Source organism: Salminus brasiliensis, chromosome 4 (genome assembly GCF_030463535.1).
Source record: "Salminus brasiliensis chromosome 4, fSalBra1.hap2, whole genome shotgun sequence".
NCBI classification, from domain to species: Eukaryota; Metazoa; Chordata; class Actinopteri; order Characiformes; family Bryconidae; genus Salminus; species Salminus brasiliensis.
The window spans coordinates 6,391,981-6,412,773 of record NC_132881.1 but is presented as its reverse complement, the minus strand read 5'-3'; the positions used below and the strand labels follow the sequence as shown (position 1 = coordinate 6,412,773).

Sequence of the window (20,793 nt, the reverse complement as noted above, 5' to 3'; positions counted from 1 at the left end):
CTCTCTCTTTTCCTTTCTGCCTCTTTATATCCCTAACTCACTCACTCTCTCTAGCTCTCTCTCCTTTGTATCGCTTTTCTCTTTCTCTCTTGCTATACCATGTATAGTCTGCCCCTAAATAAATAAATAAATAAATAAATAGGTTGTCATATAGAAGTGGTGTGTTGGAGTGTAATAAAAGCTAAGTGTGCTCCTGCTGTAATGAAACACAAGAGCAGGTAGAAATTAGGCTGAAAATCGAGTTATTTGAGAAGATTCCCAGCGCAGAATAAGCCCCAACCAAGCTCACCGCCTACTTGACACATACTTCCCAAGCAATATCACAGAGTCCCGTAGGTTTTTGAATCTGTAAATAGAAAATGAACTACAGCTCCACTGATGAGGCATCCTGGCTGAATTGGACGTGTACGGGATGGGTCTGTTCTTTCTTTTCATCGATTTGTTTGCTTTGCAGAGGCATTAGTTCTTTATTTGAGCTTGTGTTGGGGAGGATGTGTGGGGGTTGTGAGTAATGCCATGTGTTACTGTAGGATAGAGTTAGGGCCGCTCGTGTGATAAGGTTTGTGCAGGGAGCTTCAGACCTAATGTAATTAAGCTGTCAGTCAAAGGCAGGGGCGTGTGGCTTGTGCAGAAAAGCGGCGGTGCTGTCAGTGTTCGGCCCGCTGCACCGTAGCATTGAAGAGGTAAAAGAGAAGTTTGCTCAAGGAGAAAGACACGATGAAACGCCTACATGCAGAGGAAGACCCAGCGCTAATGAAAACCTTTCAGCCATTCCCAGCATAGCTGGAAGTGTCCATTGCGGAGGAGTTAACTCTCAAAATCTGGGGCCGATACTGTCCGTTATTTGGGTACACATTTTAAGTTTGGTTACACTAGGGTTTTTTTTATTTTTTATTTTTATTTTATAATTATTCACATACAGTTCCATGCAAATGTTTGGGCACCCTTCATCTGTGTATGTTCCCTTTTCTGATTAAAATGTTTATGTCCAAAACCATTCTGCCTTTGGTCTCTTAATCGTTGTGGATCTCGGACACGTACGCTGAAGGTTGCTTTCAGTGTACAGACATGTACTTCAAAATGTATGGGGAAACTAGTTTGCTCAGGTGTTGGGTTTTCTAAATCGCAGCCCCCCTAGATGTGTGATAGGTGACTGAATGAATGAGACCGAAATAAGTGCCCTTCTGAAGGCAGTGTTTCATTTTCAGGTGGTGTTTGAGGGCATCCGCGGAGACGGCTTTGAGGGGGACATCGCCATCGACGACGTCTCTGTTACCAAAGGGAAGTGTACGCAAGAGAACCTGCCTGAAACAGGTCAGTACAGGGAGGGCAGCTCACACCGTCTCTGCAAGCCAAAGATGGGAATATCACAGTTTTGACAGACAGCTACAGTTATGCTTCTTCCATGACTTACCCTGCAGAAGATGCTTCATGCGATTCTTTGAGTAATGCCATGGAAGAACCATTTTTTTAACCAAGGGATTGGAGTGTTAAGAACCTAAATAAATTGGTGAAGAACCTCTGCATCCACTTTTAAAATCTTTAAAAGATTCTTCACACACACACGTCTCATTTGTGTAACAAAAGTTGGTTATTCTATGGCATCAGTTAAAGAACCTTTTGTAGTATCGTTATTTTTAAGAGTATGTGATCGATCTCTCAGCAGGGAGGCAGATTAACACAATTTCCCCAAATTGACATGATGACATGGTACAAGCTACAAATTTGAACATTTACAAAAGAAGCATTAAATAATGTACTTGACCCTTTTGAACCCAACATAATTAAAACTAAAGAATGTATCTCTAAAACTGGACAAATTGCAAATAATAGGGGCAAAAAAATAAGATTTCATTTTAAAGGTAAGTCTTACTTCTTTAATATGATCTCAAAACTACAGGATAGAATAATCCACATTGAGCAGTCACTTCAGGACCGAAGGGGAAATGTACATTAAACTGTCTTAAAATTGACTGCAATAGTTACTGTAATTACAGTGTATAATTACAGTAACTATTATAAGTACAATGCACTTGTCTCAGCTGCAGTTATACAAACCTTACAGTTTCTTCAAAATACTAAAGTAAGATTCATTAAAGAGCTAGAATCTGCATCTGTACAAAGGAAAATGCAACCAAATACAAGTTCAGTTGGCTTTTTCCTGCTAAATTTCTCATGGCATGAGTATAAAAGCATCCTCACTTGTCTGGTTAGTGTAGCTGAAGAGGCTGAAAGTAGGGCCAAAAAAGAGTAAAGATTCATGCATTCAGGACCACAGTTAAAAGATTCAGATTAACATCTTCACAGCTTACTTTCAGATCATCTGTTGCCTAGCTAAGCAGAAATCTTTGCTGTGTCTGTATCTGACTAACAGCATCTCTGAACACGCTATTTTAAATAAAATAATACTTGCATTTTTTATTTTTTATTTTTTTGCTTAAACATTAATCAGTAAAAACATTTGAATGAAAATGGAGTATCATTATAGTGTATTAAACTAAAATTAATACAGGCTTTAATGCCCTTTATTACCTTGAGAGTGAACAAAACAGTGTTGTCTTGTTGATACTGACTAACTGTTCATAAATACTAAAGTATTTTTTAAATGTTTTTTCAGTGTCTATGTTTGTTATAAGTCCCTGTTTAGGTAGCCTTAAAATATAAAATATTAGTGTTAAAAATGGACAAAAAAAAATTCCTGCGTAGCTGAAAACTGTAGCGGCAGCTATCATTAAACCTGGATTCTGTTGACATTTGTACTTTCTTTACACATTATACACATAATACACACTTTAAAAAAATAAGTGGTTCTTAATTATCTGGAAAATACTTCCACTACTCAGTAGTGGAATCCTTTTGGTGCTATAGATATTTTTCTCTCCAGCAAGAGAGACTACACAAAAGAGGGAACAAGAGCGAGAGATAGAGAGGCTTGACGCGACCATAACTAGAGCACTATAAAAGTAAAACGGTGAAGCAGCAGTCTTTTCATTTTGCTAAATCAAGCTAAGCAGTGTGATGGGTAGAGAATCGGTGGTGGTGATTAAGTGCCAGCCGAGCCAGTAAGAGGGAGAAGCCCCTTCTGCGCTGAGGCTGCAGAGGCAGCTGTAAACTCAGCCAGAGCCGCTGGGCCCTGGGACTGTGCTGGCAGCTCTGCACCGCCTGCTCGCCCTAGGGAAGACCCCGCGCCACAGCAGAGCCACTCCTCCTGAGCGCCAGGCTTGGCTCAGGACGGCTATGAAAACAGGCTCAGCGACAGGAAAAAGGCCCTCGCCAGAACGCTGAGAGAGCAGGCAGCTGGCCAGACTGCCATCCTCATCCATCACGCTCATATGTCATAGAGAAAACTTCTTTTTTTTATTCAGGAGAAAGGGCCACACAGCTTGTGCAGCCACTAATGTATATAAATATATTTTATATTCCACCGGACATTTGCCATTTTGATGTTATACAGGAAAAGTGTAGATCATCTCAATTTCCGCAGACAATTTGAAGGGAGGATTTCTCCTGCCACGCCCCCTAACAGCATTATCTCATTTATTCAACATGCCCACCAAGACAATCAGCTATCATAGTTATTGTTTGGAATTGATAAACATGTTGATTTCAATAGACTGTCATAAATCCCAAGCCGCAATCAGCCGGAACCCAGCGGGCACTTTAGTAGAACAAAAATGAGCCAGTTAAACACAAATGATGGTCAAAGTCATTAGAACATCTCCTGTTTGTGATAAATGGGAGGTCTCAAAAGAAGCCATCTGCCAAATTTCTTACATCTTGGTGTGATGAACAACATATTTTTAAGAAGTATTCAGAATTGCTAGAGGACAATTTTAGGACATGACTTGTATTGGCATAGGTGTTGACTTTAGTAAACTTTACAATCAGGTGTTTATTTATTTTTTATTTTTTTATTTTATTTTATTTATCTATTTAGTCATCATCGTATTATTATGATTATTATTATTACTACGAGTTTTATTCAGTAGTTCTCAACACATTCTGATAGATTAAGTCTGTTTCCTGGAAAGTCAAACATGCTTAGGTGAACCAAAGGTGTCAAACGTTTTTACATTCATTCCTCAGGTAGAAGTGGAGAGACTAGGGTTTAAAAAATAAATTGAAGTATCAACTTAAGCTTTTTATTCAAGTAAAAGTGTAAAAGTACTGGTTTCAAAACTACTAGAAAAGTAAAAGTAATGTAAGGAAAACAAAGGCCAAAAGCTTAGGCTGCGCCACAGGGGCTTGTATTGCACTACCCTGCCTCTTTTAGAAAACATTTTTCTAAAAGCCATAGTGACTATAATGTTCTATTAAAATGTTGGGATTCACTAGGCATCTGTGTGCACTACTGAGCATTAACACATGATTCATGGAGAGAAAATATGATGAGTAGTTGCCTGTAAGTATTGGTTAGTATAAGTATTAGGTAGTATAGTATAGTTCTAAGTATAAGTATAAGTTCTAAGGTATTGTAAGTAATGGTCAAAAAGTCCAACTTCAGAGGCATGTGATCAATAAGCTTTATTGGAATGTAAATGTGGGGCTTATTTGGAACATTTCACTCGAGTTTTCTTGAGTCTCTACTACAGACATCCCCATACTAGGCTACATACATCTGCAGTGTGCGATGGATCACTTACAAACCAATAGGGTGTCAGAATGGTGTAACTTTATACTTCTCATCCAACCACAATCAAATGCACACTTTCCGTATGGCGTGATTTTTTCCTTGGACAGGGATTTCTTTTATTTTTATTTTTTTTACTTTTTTATTTATACTTTGTTACTTGACACCTGTACCCTAAACCTGTTCCTAACTGTAGACTTTGCTATGAATGTGATGCATCTGTGTTGCGTAACCCCTCTATTTGCTTCTGTGAAACAAGCTTGTGTTAGCCTAATTTATTCTGCTGATATTTTAGATTCAGTGCTATGCTGTAGCCTGACCAGAGTTACCTGAGGTATAATCATGCAGAGATATGGTAATTTCAGGCTCAGAGAAACCTAAGGGGCAAAAAAGCTCTGTCTATAAATAAGTGTTAAAAAGGTAAACTAGCTGAAAATTGCAAGAAACTGTATACAGGATAGCTTTTCAGCTTTGAACACACCTATCCTGTGGAAGTAATGCTAGCATGACTTCATAGTCACAAAAGTAGTGACACAGTCACTGACACAGTCTCTGTGACTAATCAAACATAAAACGCGGATGAAATTCTTTCATCCATTCATTAACAAAAAGCTTTTGACATTGTATCCGGACTGAGGCAAGCCACCAGCTGTATTTATAAATGGTTTGTTTAATCCAAAGTTCAAGCCTTATACACTAACTGACTCTTCAAACTTTACTAATATTACAAACCGTACTAATATTCATTAACCATGGGCTCCTCTAAGCAACTGTCTGAAAATCTGAAAATGAAAGTTAACAGTGCTCACAAGGCAGGGGTAAGCCATAAGAAGACAGCCGAGCATTGTCAGGTTATGGTTTCCTCAGTACTGAGTAAGTAATATCTCAGAAAGAACAGCTTATTTGCTGGAAGAGTGCCCAAACTTTTGAATAAATGTCTTTCCTCAAAAGAGTTTGACACAGAGCAAATCCTTTTAATTCACCACAGCATGCTCAGACATAACAATAATGGAATAGAGAGTGCATGTTTAATGCAGCTGCTAGTTGAGCTGTGCAGCAGCTGAGAGCATAACCGTAAAGTGTAACCTCAGTTAAGATTTGCCCCAGAGACGAGCAGTAAATCCAGCTTGCCATGCAAGCACCGAAGTTTTCAACATGAGAGGATCTCCTGTACCTTTTCAATATAAGTAGATATACCAAGCTTTTATTTGTCACTAGCCCCAAACTTTATTGGAAATCTTTTTTTATTCTTCATGTTTTACCTTTGATTTTGTGGATAAGGTTTTATAGGATTATATTTTCTATAACACGTTTTTGTTGTTCAATCCCAACTAATCCATAGAAATTTAGAAAACCTGTGCAATTTTGAGTGCTCAGGCCGCCTATTCTCCCAGCTAGAGCTCCACTGATTTGATAGCACAGTGCTCACAGTTTCTTAAATTTGCTGAAACAGTCACAAGTAGTGCCAAATAAATCTTAGAATAATTTAGCACTTAGATAGCATGCTGCTTTCTTCACTCTGTCAGTGGCCAAGATCTCTGCCTGTGCTCCTTACAAACTGCAGGACATTGGTTGGCAGTCCGCAAAAACTCATAACAGGTTTTTGTTGTGATTTTAATATCTCAGAGACAGAATTTGGGTCATAACTCAGTCTCCTTTAAAAAAAGTCAAATTAACTATGTATTTTATTACTTTCCCTAAAAATTTTGACATCAGCATTCACTTTAAGTTGTTAATGTTTTAGTAATATTTGTGACACATACAAATAAAAAAAGTTTTTATAACATATTGTGTTTTAATTTTAAATGTTAATGTTAATAAATTTAATGTTTTTAATTTATTTGTTGTACTTTGTTAGTTGCTGCAGACTGCCAGTCTCGTGTTGACATTTTAGATTCTAAAATGTGTAAAATGTCTTCATGCTTATCATTTTTACACATGTGGTTCTGTTTAAAAATTCTAAAGGAAAGTATGTTTCCTCTAAATAGTTAATTTTATGAATTTCTTTTTCTTTGTAATAAACTAAGATATTAATTACATTTCAGCCATTTCAAACAGAAATGGTGAAAACTCTTCAAATGTAGCTCCCAATGTGGGCCAAAAAATGCCACACCTTGATATTATATTAATGTTACAGTTTAACATAAACATCTAAGTGTTATCCATTATAAGGATATGGGGATCCGTTAATCTTTAGATTATGAATTGGGGTTATTGGCCAAATGCACCTTTTACCAAATGAGTTCTGATTCACTGCCTGTTGTAAAGTTGATGGCCGCAAACCAATCAGAGATGGAAATCTAAGCCAAGCTCATCAAATATTTATGATACCCCTTACTCCCAGAAGCACCTCATCTGAGAAATGCAAAAACTAAAAAAAAAAAAAAAAAGTGGGTGCCAGAGGGACGATGCGTGAGATTGTCAAGTCACTACTGAATAATTTAAACAGCCATATAAAAGAAAAGGGGATTGAAGCGATTTAGCACTAGTAACTATTGCTGGTGATTGCAGATTGAAATATTTAGTTTAAAATCCATAGTCAATGCTGTTGATACACACACACACACACACACACACACACACACCCTGATGATTATGGTTTGGATACAGGGATATATTAAGTTGCTATCAGGATTCCGAACAATCCACTCTGTTAAAACATGCTTATGTTTAATCAGTCTAATTAGAAACAAAGTGGAAATAGGTCAGTTCTGCATGATGGTGGTGTTGGATGTCCTAACATGTATCTCCAAAATGGTGACTTTACAGTAGAGGTCAAAAATGTTCTTAACTTTGAATGGAAGTCAATTTAAAATAAGAGTAATTAAGAGCATATCTATTAGTCTAGATAGATCGAGAGAGAAAGAGAGAGAGGGGAGGGGGTAGGTAGATGGATGGATAGATAGAGAGAGAAAGAGAGAGATGGAGAGAGAACTACAGATGCATTGACAGCAACTGGCAGGCAATAGTGGAATATAAAAAAAAGGCCATAGGAAAATACCCCTGAAACAGCTGAGACTCCACAAGCAATAGCATAAGGGCTTGAGAGCATGCTACTCCTTTGAGATTCACTGGTAAGACACATTCTAATGGTCTTACTGAAGCTTAAAATATTTGATTAATACCGAAAATGCCATTATGTACCGTATCAAAAGCCATTCTGAGAGCCGTAGCATGACCTTACTACATCATATTACATTGTGCAAGTAATCCATTAATGATCTGAAAGCGGTTTGCTTAAAAGCTGATGCAGCTGCTTCATCAGCATCACAGAAAGGTAAACGAAATAGTGAAAAGACATATATGTTTTTACAGTATTTTTGTCCATTATTTAGCAAAGATAAACATAAACCTCTCAAAGTTCCTCATAATCTTAATTTCCTATCTGATTAACCGGAACTTTTGTGTTATAAAAGGATGCAACATCACTCGATGCTTGAATGCATAGTTTTTGTTCTAGCACTTCAGCTGTGTCAGGATGAAGGATGGTGTTACATCACCTGTGCTGAGGTTAGTACAGCCCACACACTGATACCTGGTCACACCACCCACATGGCCTGACCTATGCAGGTGCTGGATAGCAGCGAGGGTTGGAGCCCTCACTGAGAAAAACATAGAAAGACGGTTCTCTGCAGAGGAGAGAAACAAAGAGGTCGGATTAACCATTAAAATCAATCATTGTGAAGGTTGACTCAGTCATAGAGTGCTCTCCCTTTCAACCCTGAGCATCTGGATGTGCAGGACAGTGTGAATGGACAGAGAGAGTGCAGGGTGTGTGTGTGTGTCTCTGTCCCATGAGGCTGTACAATGTTCTTTATCAGGATATAGACTGAGTTTGCACATTTATAATAGTCAGAAGACAGATCACCTGCTGCTTCTTCTGCCTTTCTGTCCTCATTTCTCCTCTAATCCCTTTTTTTCTTCTCCTTTCACTTTCTCTCCTCATTCACCTCACCTCTCCTCTTCTCACCTCTGTCATTTTATCTGTTTCTTCCCCACTTTCTTTTTCTTCTCTTCTAATTGATTCTTCTTCTTTTCTACTCTCTAGTATTCTCTTCCCCTTTCTTCACTTTCTTTATTCTTTTCTCTTCTACTCTCTCTAATGCTATTTTCTTTCCCTTTCTCTTTTTTGTTTCTCCATCTCTGCTCTTTATTCTGCTCTTCTTTTCTCCTCTCTGCTCTTCTTTTCTCCTCTCTGCTCTTTATTCTGCTCTTCTTTTCTCCTCTCTGCTCTTCTTTTCTCCTCTCTGCTCTTTTCTCCTCTCTGCTCTTTATTCTGCTCTTCTTTTCTCCTCTCTGCTCTTCTTTTCTCCTCTCTGCTCTTTATTCTGATCTTCTTTTCTCTTCTCTGCTCTTCTTTTCTCCTCTCTGCTCTTTATTCTGCTCTTCTTTTCTCCTCTCTGCTCTTCTTTTCTCCTCTCTGCTCTTTATTCTGATCTTCTTTTCTCTTCTCTGCTCTTCTTTTCTCCTCTCTGCTCTTTATTCTGATCTTCTTTTCTCTTCTCTGCTCTTTGTTCTGCTCTTTCTTTCTCTTCTCTGCTCATCTTTTCTCCTCTCTACTCTTATTTGCCCCTCTGTTGTTGTCTTCTCTGTTTCTCATTTTCTTTTTCACTTCTCCCTGTCTCTTCTCTGATTTGTTTTCTAAGGTCTTCTTTTATTCTCTTTATTTCACTTTTTTCTTTTTTCTAATTTTCTCCTCTCTGGTCTTTTCTCCTCTTTGCTCTACTTTTCTCTCGTCTTCTCTTCTCCTTTATCTTATCCCCTTTTTTTTTTATTGGTTAAAAACATGTTTTCCTCTCTGCTCTGCTCTATGCTTAGTCGTCCAGCTCTGTTCAGCACAATACATAATTTGTTCTTTGCATTGCTGTGATCATCATGTTCAGCCTCATTCGTTCAGGTATTGTTGCTATGGGTGTCTTAATGGATGAAAACTGACAGCATTGGTCAGAATAGTTTAAGGCAGCCGTGTCACGCTAGGGTTATGCCAGTGTGTCTGTCTGAATATACTTCAGAGCTGATTATGATTGTATGATGTAGCAGCAGATTAGTAGTCTTTATTGTACATGTGGTGCAGACCCTAGTCTTCAAATGTTCTCTGTGAGATGAAGGATGACTGGAGGATGCAGCAGCATGCAGGTCCAAGGCTCACCACATAGAGGCTTTGTGCAGAGTTGGTTCTTCAGCTTTGAACCCAGTCTGGCATGTTAACTTGCTGTAGTTCAGCAGTACTACAGGTCTGATGTGTCTTCTTTACCTTGACCGTTGATGCTACCACCCATCGCCCACTGTTAAAGTCATATCAGAACTATGACCACCCCGGGTTTGAAATGAACTCTGCCCGGGAGGTCACAGACGCCACCTGACAAGGTTTGCTGCATGTAAAAATTATCAAGCGAGCACACCAGTCAGTTGTAGCAGAGTGCAAAACAATCGTCATGGCCAAAAGACTCGATTTGACTGATGTCTAAAAGGGCTGGATAATAGGACGAAGCAAAGGTTGGTAGAATCTCAGAAACCACTAACTTCGTAGGAAGTTTTATATACAAGGAAATATGGAAGAACTGAGCAGCTGGTGTGCGATATAAGAGATGTAAGTGCAAATATGATTATATACAAGATAATGTGCAATTTGATCTGGAGATCAATGCAATAAGTATGAATGTGGAATGTTGTTAAAATGCTCTATGTACAATGAATATATGTGAGATTTATTTGTTTATTTACTTTGGAATGGGTTGGGGTTAGAATTCAGCTACATTTCATACATATTCAGTTAGTTAAATATCAGATGAGCATCTATGAGGCATCTACAGTGGACCATCCAAGTAAAATGATGGATTTTGGACATTTGAGTCATTTGACTCTGTTTAGATGACCAGATAAAATCTGAATTGTTGTCATGCCTAATTTCTTTCAGCACACTTCAGCATAATGTCGCTGTTAGCAAAATAAAACCTTAAAAAAATGCAGACAGTGTACTGCATCTGGTGGCCAATGTAAGGAGCAGTGTCATGACAAAATGTGTGCATGCCGGCCCCTTTACTGAAGAGGTGTTTTCTCATTGATAACCGTTATAACAAATATAAACAAAAACGTGCATGCGTTTATGTATTGTTGCAGCACTAGCACATAAGTACACTTGAACTTATCTGAGGCATTACACACACACACACACACACAGCTCAAACTCTGACTCTCTAAAGTTCCCACCTCCTTCAAAGGTCCTTGAAATGTTAGGACAGAAACCGCAGACACTTGAGTTGTACTTTATTGAAACGGAAGAATAAGAAGCTTTATTAGAAAGCTATTGATTTACTGCCAGACCCAAAAACCCCCTTGATATAAATTGTATTGATCCTTTAAATATAAAGCTACTCTTTATTTATTAAACCCACTCTGTTGGCAGCTTGCATGCATAATCTGCTCTGTGTGCATTTTGGTATGTGCAGAGAAAGAGAGAGAGAGAGATGTAGAAAGAGAGTGTGTGCTAAGGTTCTTCGTAATCCCTAACTTGTATAGTAAAATGTGTGTGTGTATGTTTACAGAGACATGGATGAATTATGGCTGTTAAATAACAACACAAACATTGTTTAGTTTGTACTTCATTTTTCTTGTGTGTCATGGCGAGCTATGAGCTTTATGGGAAGTCATTACTCATCATTACTGCTGAAATACAATGGCTTTTAATTGGTCTCCGACTACCCATTCACGTCCCCGAGCTCGTAGTTATCTCAGCTCCTAGTCTTTAATTCTCCAGATTGTTCCACTCATACGCCTGACTGAAGCGCAGCCTCATGATGATGACACCAACCGCAACCCGTCATTTACAGCCATTATTTCTGAAGCTCTGGTGTCCATCCTGGCCACCTCTGGGGTTATACTACCACAGCTCAGAAGTCTATAAAGGATCTATCGCTATACATCCCACACATTTTATGAAGCAAACTTTGTCTCACTCTGTTTAAAGAAGTTCAGAGGCTGGTTATGTTATGATGCTTAAGAAACGTGTGGCTTAAATGCTGTCAGTTAGGAGGTTTTGCATATGCTTTACCAGGAGCAGAGCTGTAGGGTGGAACAGTGGGGTGTGACTGGGCCTCGGGGTGGAAGGGTTTCATATTAATCGCTAACAAGGATTGTGATTGTAACCCAACATTTTTTAGCTTCAACAGATAATTCAAAATAATGGAGACAACAGCTTTGTCAGCAGTGGGATACATTCTAAAAATCTCATTTCCTCTGTTTTCTGTTTCCAGCAGTGCTTCCAGGATCAGCCCAAAGTCTTCGTCCTGTTCTTCTGAGCTCTCCGCTCCTTAGCTTCTTGTGCCTCTGTGTCCTGCTCCTGTCCAGATGATGGGCTACACTCTGTAACGTTCCCTCACGCAGGTCGCCCCCCACGGCAGCACCCAGCACTGCCCGGAAGCGTTCCTTCCCTCTTTCCTTTCCTCCCCTCCTCTTCCTCTTCCACCTAAATGTTTGTCTTTTCCGTTTCCTTTACTTTACTTATTCATATTTCACCTCATTGTTTTCCGGTTCACTTTGCTTTACCATCCTCCACGCTTTACAGAAATCTTCTGTTGCTGTTGTCTATTTAGCTGAATTTTTGCATCATGGTATCAACTTGTATGCCTGCTGTGACCTGCAATGTGACACCACAGCTGAGACCTTTAGTTCAAGTCTAACCATGCTTAATGTTTCCATTGCGTCTATGTTTATCATCATCCACACCCCCACCATCCTACCTCTTGCTACCCTTTCTGTGTTGCCGACACACCAAAGTGTCAACTATGCTACCAAAGATGATGGCGGTTCTTCAGATGAAGAAAAGATGAAGAGGCAAACATGGGGCTGAAAAAGAAGCCCCTTAAAGCTCATCGAACTTATCTCTCCCCTTAGACTGAAACTGCACAGAAATGCGAATCCCAGAGGTGGATCAGCAGAATGTAAGGCTGGGAGTGCTCACAAACGTGAGGATTGTCTGAAAGGAAACCATGTGAGTGATGCGAGTGATTTTGATGACCTGAATGGACCAGAGCCTGTACATGTATATGATATATCACGTAAATATCAACAACAGAACACGAATGGACAGCGACTGCAACGTCTCAGACTATGATGAAGTTAAACTAAAGAAGCACAAATTTATATGCTTTTTTGTAATCATTTTGGTTTTCCCGTGTGGTATTTTGTCCATCTAAAAAACAAACAAACAAACAAAAAAATATATACTGTATGCCTTGTCCTATGGCTTACTTTATGAGAAATGAATTTTCCTGCCCTGCTGCTGATGTATCAACTTATCGGAATGGTGGTGGAACTTTGCGGGTGGTCAAACTCTTCTGCCCAACACGTCTGCCCTTTAGCCACCATGTCCCGGGTCTGTGAAGAACCTTCACAAGGAGAGGGAATGACAATCCATCTTATCTCTAAGTTATACCACATGTGGAATACTGGCTGAGTGGGCTTCAGTGTGCTGTTTAGATGAGCACTGACAGCCAACTAAGGACATTCGGAGGTGGCATCCGTGTGGAATCCATAAGGAGAAAGCCAGCTGGTGTGGAAGTTACTGAATAGGATTACTGATGGAGTGTTTAAAGTGCATCCATACATTTCATGGGCTGCCGATTATGAATGTCTCAACACTTTGTCAGCTGTGGTGTGGACATCTTTCAAAGGAAGCGGACTGCACTTGCAAGACTCGAGCAAGCACATCTTGACAGAACAGGGCACCACCTTTCAGTTAAATGTCTTCAATAACTAATGAACACCAACATTTCATGTTAAGCAATACGATATATTATAATAATGATTTTAAACATTCTGCAAAGTTCAGCACACAACACGTTTAAGGGAAATGTTCCGAACCGATGCTTTGAGCACATACTTATCCTGACTGCGCTATATGTGAGCCATTTCCTCTTGGTTAGTCTGTTGCTGTTGGGACCAAGCTCCCATGGGGTGCATCAGGGTTCTGTATTAGGTCCTCTGTGATTGTGTTTTATTCACATGTGATTTTTCTCGAAATGACCATAAACAAACGCAGACGTTTGTGGAGCGTAAGGAGCACAAAACATACAAAACATGGACCACCACACAGGAAAGAGATGGAAGAAACCATGTGTGCCTCTTGAGTATCCACATGATAGGCTGAATGGTCATTTTACAGTTAGATGGATGCTTTCATACAATCATAAACGTATTTGCTTTGAGCCTGTATTGTTCATTTTGACACTTCCTGTCGTCCTAGTTCAATGTGCAGACCTTAATTCTATTACCAGGCTTTAGCGGGAGACTGTCTAGAGTTTCTGAAAATCAAAAGCATAGCAACTCCTCGTACTCGGGCCCCTGCTTGTAAAATCCGCTCACACTCATATTTAATCAACTCATATCTTTATCTTAAGATGCAATATCGCTTGTGTCTGCTACCATTCATTCCAGTGATGGGTGTTGACTTGGCATCTCAGGTCATTTGCATAAATAGGTAGCAGTAACAGCCTTCTGGACTTCTATGGCCTCCAGTTCAGTGTGCTGTGTATCTTCTAGCCAGTCTTTAAGCCATGTTAACGTTGTATGTTACCATAAACGCAGACTCTGCACTCGCCTTCACTGGTAGCACATATAATCAGCCATGTATCATAATCTAAGCTCTGAAATACTTCCTAAAAAAAAAACAATCAATTAATTGAAGAGAATAGAGAGCTGCAGTAAAATAATAGTTTATCAATGTCACAGCACAGCATTATTCGCTGGCTTCAGGCTCGTTTATTGTATTGCATTCATTTTGCGTTTGTCTTTTATTGTCATTAGCGTATTTCATAAATTCCAAGTGTCATTAATTCATTCTTGAAGCAAGCGTATACCTACACTGAGCAACACCCAGTCATCATTAATCATTTCTTGTGTTGCAGTAGGTGTTACAGTCACATATTCTTGGGAGTTCAGACGCTTACTGGTGAACGAATCCTGTAGATTCCTAGAGCATCTTATTTACCATATAGCTCAGCACGTTCATAAGATATGTGTATCTCTTTATTCATTCAGTACTATCATGCTGTGAGGGGCTATTGGCACTGACCGCCGCTATACAGTGTAGGTACTCGTGTCCCTTGGATTTGCCTCAATGTGTGTATGTCTGTGAGAGAGAGAGAGAGAGAGAGAGAGAGAGAGAGAGAGAGAAAGAAAGGAAAATGGATTAGCCACAGTACTGGTGCATTAAAATAATGGTTATGGAAATGACTATGACCCACAGTTGTAGCAATGTGGGTGAGTACGTGGAAGGCATGGTGAGAGAGCGTCTCTCGCCCTCGCTGTACTCATCTAATGGCATTGAGCTGTTTCCCCCCCTCCCTTTTTTTTCTGTTACTCTGTGACTTCCCCGCCATTAAAACATGTCTCACTGTAGTGAAGGTCAGTTTCATTGCTTCGAGGTAAATGGGGCCTAGATGAACAGCCGCTGGTTCGCCTTAAGTGACCATTAGATGAGCTATGGAGAATGGAGTTTAGAAATGAATGCCAACATACGTGTTAAACCACACACTGAACCGCAGCGCAATCCCAAATCGTCAACAGAAGGAAACATCTCTTCAAAGTGATGATGAAATTCATTCCAGCTTCAGAATGCCTGTCCGATTAAAGAGGCGTTTTAACAGTACCCTACGCAATACACAATTATATTTGTGGTCAGAAGTTTACATACGCTCAACATGGATATGAATGTCATGGCAGTATTGGGCTTTCAGTGATTCAATTTTTTTTTTCTGGGGCTGAATGAGTGACAACACATGTGTTATTACATAAGCTTTAATTTCTTCAAACATGTATTATTTGATGCAGATCACATGACCCAAAAGGACCTCTAGGAGACAAGTTTTATGGTCAGCTGAGACAAAGGTGTTTGGAGAAGTAAAGGAAAGAAATTCAACCCCAAGAACACTGTGCCATCTGTTAAGCGTGGTGGAGGTAGCATCATGCTCTGGGTCTGTTTTGCTGCCAAACTTTGAGCAAAGTGGTTATAACATTGAAGAAGGACTACCTCAGAATTCTTTAGCAGAACCTCAAACCATCAGCTAGACGTTTAAAACCTGAAAACATTTTGGCGTTCTAGGACAGTGTTCAGGACAATGACCCTTTAATGCACATTAAAGGTGGTTGTGAAGTAAAGTAAGCTTACATTAAGCCTTCACAAAATCCTGAGCCTGCGATGGACTGGCACCCTGTTCACTTGGTATTCATGCCTTTCGCCTAGTGATTCCGGTTATGCTTCGGACTCACCACAACCCTGAGTAGGCAAAAAATGTTTTTATTTTATTTTTATTCCTCCCCAGACATATAACAGTTAAAAAAAAAAACATTGAAAGCCCAAAATTGACTTTCATGTCCATGATCAGTGTATAAAAACGTCCAACCACTATTTGGATGATCTTTCAAACAAGATATTTGAGCTCGGTTGTGGCTGTCATGTTTAACCCTTAGAAGTCTACAGTATAACTGTTCTGCTGCGCTGTTTAAATCACTGTCTGATCAGACCATTCATTTTAAACCATTTGAAACTGACATCTGTTTTGTGTAAGCATTTAATAATGAATGGACCAAAAGACACATTAACATATTATACAGATCGTTTTTAGACTTTCTGTATAATTCAGTCATTAAAAAGTAAGATGAAGTAAATAAATCAGTTCAGAGTGGTTTTCTAATTAGCTTTAAATCAGAATTATTCACACTGATGGTGAGTGTAAGTGGACTTGTGAAGAGTTCAATGCCTCTAAAAGCTTCACAGAACGTTATTACAATAAATGGTATTAAAACGCTGCCTGATGCCTTAAGCGTTGTTTTATTATAGTGACAAGAGACATTTTCTCCCACTTATCTCTTAAACTGTGTGTAAGGTGGAGGGTAAATGCAGGTTGTTGCAAAGCAAAATAATATTCCCCCTATAAAAGTTATCACACTTTATTTTCCCTTTAACAACTTTATGTTTAAGAAGACAGGAGGACTGGTCTTTTAAAGTAGCTAATAGGACGTCTGTATGTGCAGTTTACATCATAGACATATCTGACATGATAAATTGGCATGGTCAGTTTGGGCAACCTTGATCAGATGGTATTACTATGAGTTGTTATTAAACGTTAACCTGATTCTAAATCGTATTAAGTTAAAGACGACACATTTCTTTAGTGTTTAGTCAGATTAGTTTTTTTGGTACGATTTCAAAACAACAAAGCAGGAAATGGGGCCAGAAGCAAAGTAACACCTCCTCTTGGCAAGTATTATGCCATAGACTGCAACACAAGCCCAAGGCATGACCGATCCACCTTCTTTGGCACTCCAAAAGTACTTTTTCTCACGAAGAAAAAAAGTCCTATTCTATGAGACTTGTTTTCAAAATGCTACAGGCTTGTTTAGATGTTTATTTGAAACAGAAAAGGTTTTCTGTTGATGACTCCTTCATGAAGGTTATGTCAGTGCAGGTGTGGCAGCACCACCTAAAATGTAAGAGGAGTCAGGAGTCAGAGTGTTTATAAAGCTTTACAATTTGCATCACCTGGCCTATGCTAACTAGGTTTGTGAACAAGCCATTGTCACACCAGGCCACTCAGAATAACTTCAAATTGTGCAGAAGTTTTGGAAAGTAGTTTAAGTTCCTCTTAAAAGAGATGTTTGCTTTCTTCCTTCTAGAGTTTTCAGTCCAGAGATATATGCTTTTTAATGATGGGGATATAATGCAGATAAGCAATGAATGCATGTGTTACATGGGCAGTAAAATAATGTATTACATTTACATTTGATTCACATTTTAAATGGATTGAATATTTACAACTTTCTCAATTTTTTTTTTTTACTTAAAAAAAAATGTTAAGAAATGACAAATCATATAGCAAAATGTTAAGGATTTCATTTCTTTCTGCACTTCAAGACCATAAATTTGACAATTAATTAAATTCAAATCATCATAAAAAATAATAACCAAGAAAATCTCCTTTTCTACTTGAAAACACAAATGTGCTATCAATCAGATGTTTAGAATCCGTACTTTAGAGAGCTGATTGAGAATTGCTTATGAAATTGCTCCATTTTTTTTCTCCTGTAACACTTCTATAAAACTCAGTATGCCCTGAGGCTTATTGGCATTATTTCTTCTACTCAAGAGCCGAGGCTGTTTTCCCATCACCAAAGCTGTTTCCTTTGATTACTTATTACAATGCTGACTACATTTGGGCGTTTAACCAGCAGTTACAGCTGCTGTACAAACCCTGGCATTCTGACTGTTGTAAGCATCCACACCATCCTCCGTGACTGCTTCTATCTGCATCTGCAAATTGCAGGTGTCTCCATCCTCAGCCAAGTTAGACCACTTTAGACTGTTTTATACATATTTAGTCTTTGTTTTAAAGAATGTCAGCGAGGTGGATTAGGAAAAGGCCAGTTAAGAGAAAATCGAGAGCTAATGTTTGGAACTAGAAAACCCCTGAAATGTCAAGTAGTTCAAAAAAGAAAAAAAAAAGTATAAGCACATTTTCTTTTGTTTCCCATTGTGCCTTATTAAGGCAGATATATTCAGAATAACTCATGTGTTCTATAAAGGAAAATCTGAAATGATTCAACACTTAATTTGCACTCTTAAAAATAAATGTGGCCAAAAAAAAAAAGGTTTCTGTGGAGGCATGCCATGCAAGAACCCCTTCTATTTCAAGACACTTTAGTGGATGGTTATTAGGTGGTTTTGTTAGGTTTTTAAAGTGGTTCTTCTGGTGTAGATTAACAGATCTCCAAATAAATGCTAAAATGAAGTAAAATGATATATATATATATATCGGATAGTGCAATGACCGTAGCAATCTGTATCCATTTGGTTGCATTTAGTTTTTAAATACCTGTGGTCACTTAATGGCAGTGTAATTCTGTTTGTTTATTCAAAATGTATGCATAATCCAATACTTGATGTTAACAGAGTCATTCCGACTGGTTTTGATGTGAAATGGTTCATTGTAGAGGAAACTGACAATTTTTTCACAGTGGTATTGATAGAAACCAGTGGTTGTGATGCCTACAATGCAAATCTAGCCATTTATATGTATATATCCAATGTCCAAATGCCCAATGTCCAAAACCAACAGCGAACCTACACGTCTTCTAAGTTTATGTATAAAATCAAAATAAATCCATAATATGAAGATATTTTTGCAACACCCTGCATGTATCTCTCAACAATGGAGGGTTTTATTTTAAAACAGTCATAGAACAATGTAATAATGATAATAAAATAATAAAAGTCATAATTTCTTATTATGGTTCTTCTATGAGGGAGCTTTTTAGAGGCGATAAACTCTTCAGTCATCTGTTTCCATTTATCGCCACTGTGAACAATTCTGAGTCGGTAAGTGGATCGAAGCGTTTCACACCAAATCACACTTTATTTACATCTTAACATGTATATATATATATACATACACCACTTCATCAGAATGCAATACTCATGTTCGTTTTATCATTTATATCCTGTCCTTGTGTAGAGGTGCTACTTCTAATCGTCTTAAAGGAGCAAAGTCAAGGGCCTTTGACTGAACCATAAATTTAAATTTCACACAATGAAGACGAGCTAAAACACATTTTAAATTAACATACAAAGGCCGTCCTTTCTCACTGCACTCACTAAGGTGTTATCCGACGTGGCTCATTTTTGTAATCAGTGTTGACTGCTTGGATTACTGTGCCGAAAGCTCATTGTTAGCATTTCACATTGCCACAATGGTTGAGATGTCAAACGTTCACAATAACGGTTGAACCATGGCTGAACCATCTTCCTCATGTTAAATTGGCCAGACTGTGTGTTGTGTGCAAAGACCTGAAAGATGATTTGATGTTTATTTTATTTTATTTCGATTTTCTTTTACTTTTGGAGATGTACCAGTGCACAAGTCAGAGGAAAGCTTGTAGTGCTGGGTGTTGTATATTATCTGTCATGTAATGAAATATTTTAGAGGAAAAATATATTTGAAATATGACTCCAAAATGTATAAATAAATAATCATGAAAGAGTTGTTTGTTGGCTTCATTTGCTATGAACGTTCTAGATGCCTTCCGTTCCTTTTTTAAGATGCCACAGAATGCATTTGATGCAGTTGTTTAATGTGTAAATATTAAGTGACTTTGGTTGTAGTGAAAAATGCTCAGATGTGGTTGTCCAAGCCTATTTACAATCACAGCTCTGCTCTGATTGACTGGTTTACAGCACTGCAACAGCTCGCAGGAGCCATGTAACATAGCATAGCTGTGCTTTCAGAACTGTAACATGTAATTATTAATGTGTAATTAAGTTTTGTTTCTTCTTAGCGAGTGTGTGGTTAGCTAGCTGAAGAGATTGTAGCCAGGTTAGCTTTAAGTCTAGTACAAATAGCATCTCGCTTCCTTGACTTTTGCTTCCTTGCAGTATGCTTTTGGGTTCCCCTTCTGATGTGTGGTTAGCTCTAGCTTAAGGTAGTCCATTTTGTTTTCAAGGGAGTGGAACTTGGAGAGAAGAGATGATAAAAGCCAGTTGGGATGTCTAAGGTTTTACCCCTGTATGAATGTCTGCTTGCTTCCCTAGCTTTAACTTCCTCACTCATTGAGTGTGAAATACCATTCAGGAGACGCTGGCACAGAAAAAGCTGCAGTCACAAAGCCTGGTTCGCATAGCAACTTGCATGAGTGTCATGAGTGAGCCTGGTGTATGCTGTTTGTCTCAGAAAACTGCCTACAAGCATCATCATCATCATATTCTCCTGAAGTGGATGTTGCGTTTTACTGCATCACAACTTTAGAGCTCTGAGGGTCTTCACTGGTGGGCTGGATTTGTGTAAGTTGTGCGGGTGTAAATGCATTGTGTCATGATGGTAACATGAAAGTTATCAAAGCGTCTAGAGCTCAGTTTTGCTTATGTGAGATTTTCTTTTGAATGCAAAGACAGCTGTGTTTAAGGTTCATGGCTTGTCACTTGGACATGGGCTGAACTCTCATTAATCAACTACGCCAAGATAAAAACTGTTTTCCGTTCCAGGGCATATTTGAATTCTCCCAACCTGGCATTTTCAGTGAGACGTGAAATTCAGTATGTTTACAGACTAAATAAATAAGTAAGTCTTCAAACGACGAGGCCCAGAGCGTCACACTGCATTTGTTAATGACTG

General features: G+C 38.7%; 1 protein-coding gene across 4 annotated transcripts in view; it reads left to right on the top strand.

The window, feature by feature from the left end:
* mdga1 (MAM domain containing glycosylphosphatidylinositol anchor 1) overlaps positions 1-19,671 on the top strand; it is a 238,769-nt gene extending 219,098 nt beyond the window's left edge. For 3 of the 4 annotated variants that reach the window (XM_072677420.1, XM_072677416.1, XM_072677418.1), the window contains 2 exons: positions 1,209-1,314; positions 11,884-19,671. In XM_072677420.1, the coding sequence (XP_072533521.1) occupies positions 1,209-1,314; positions 11,884-11,981 (204 nt within the window). In that variant the 3' untranslated portion in view covers positions 11,982-19,671. The remainder of the gene's footprint in view (positions 1-1,208; positions 1,315-11,883) is intronic. The other variant, XM_072677419.1, reaches the window with a different exon arrangement.
* The last annotated feature ends 1,122 nt before the right edge of the window (positions 19,672-20,793 follow it).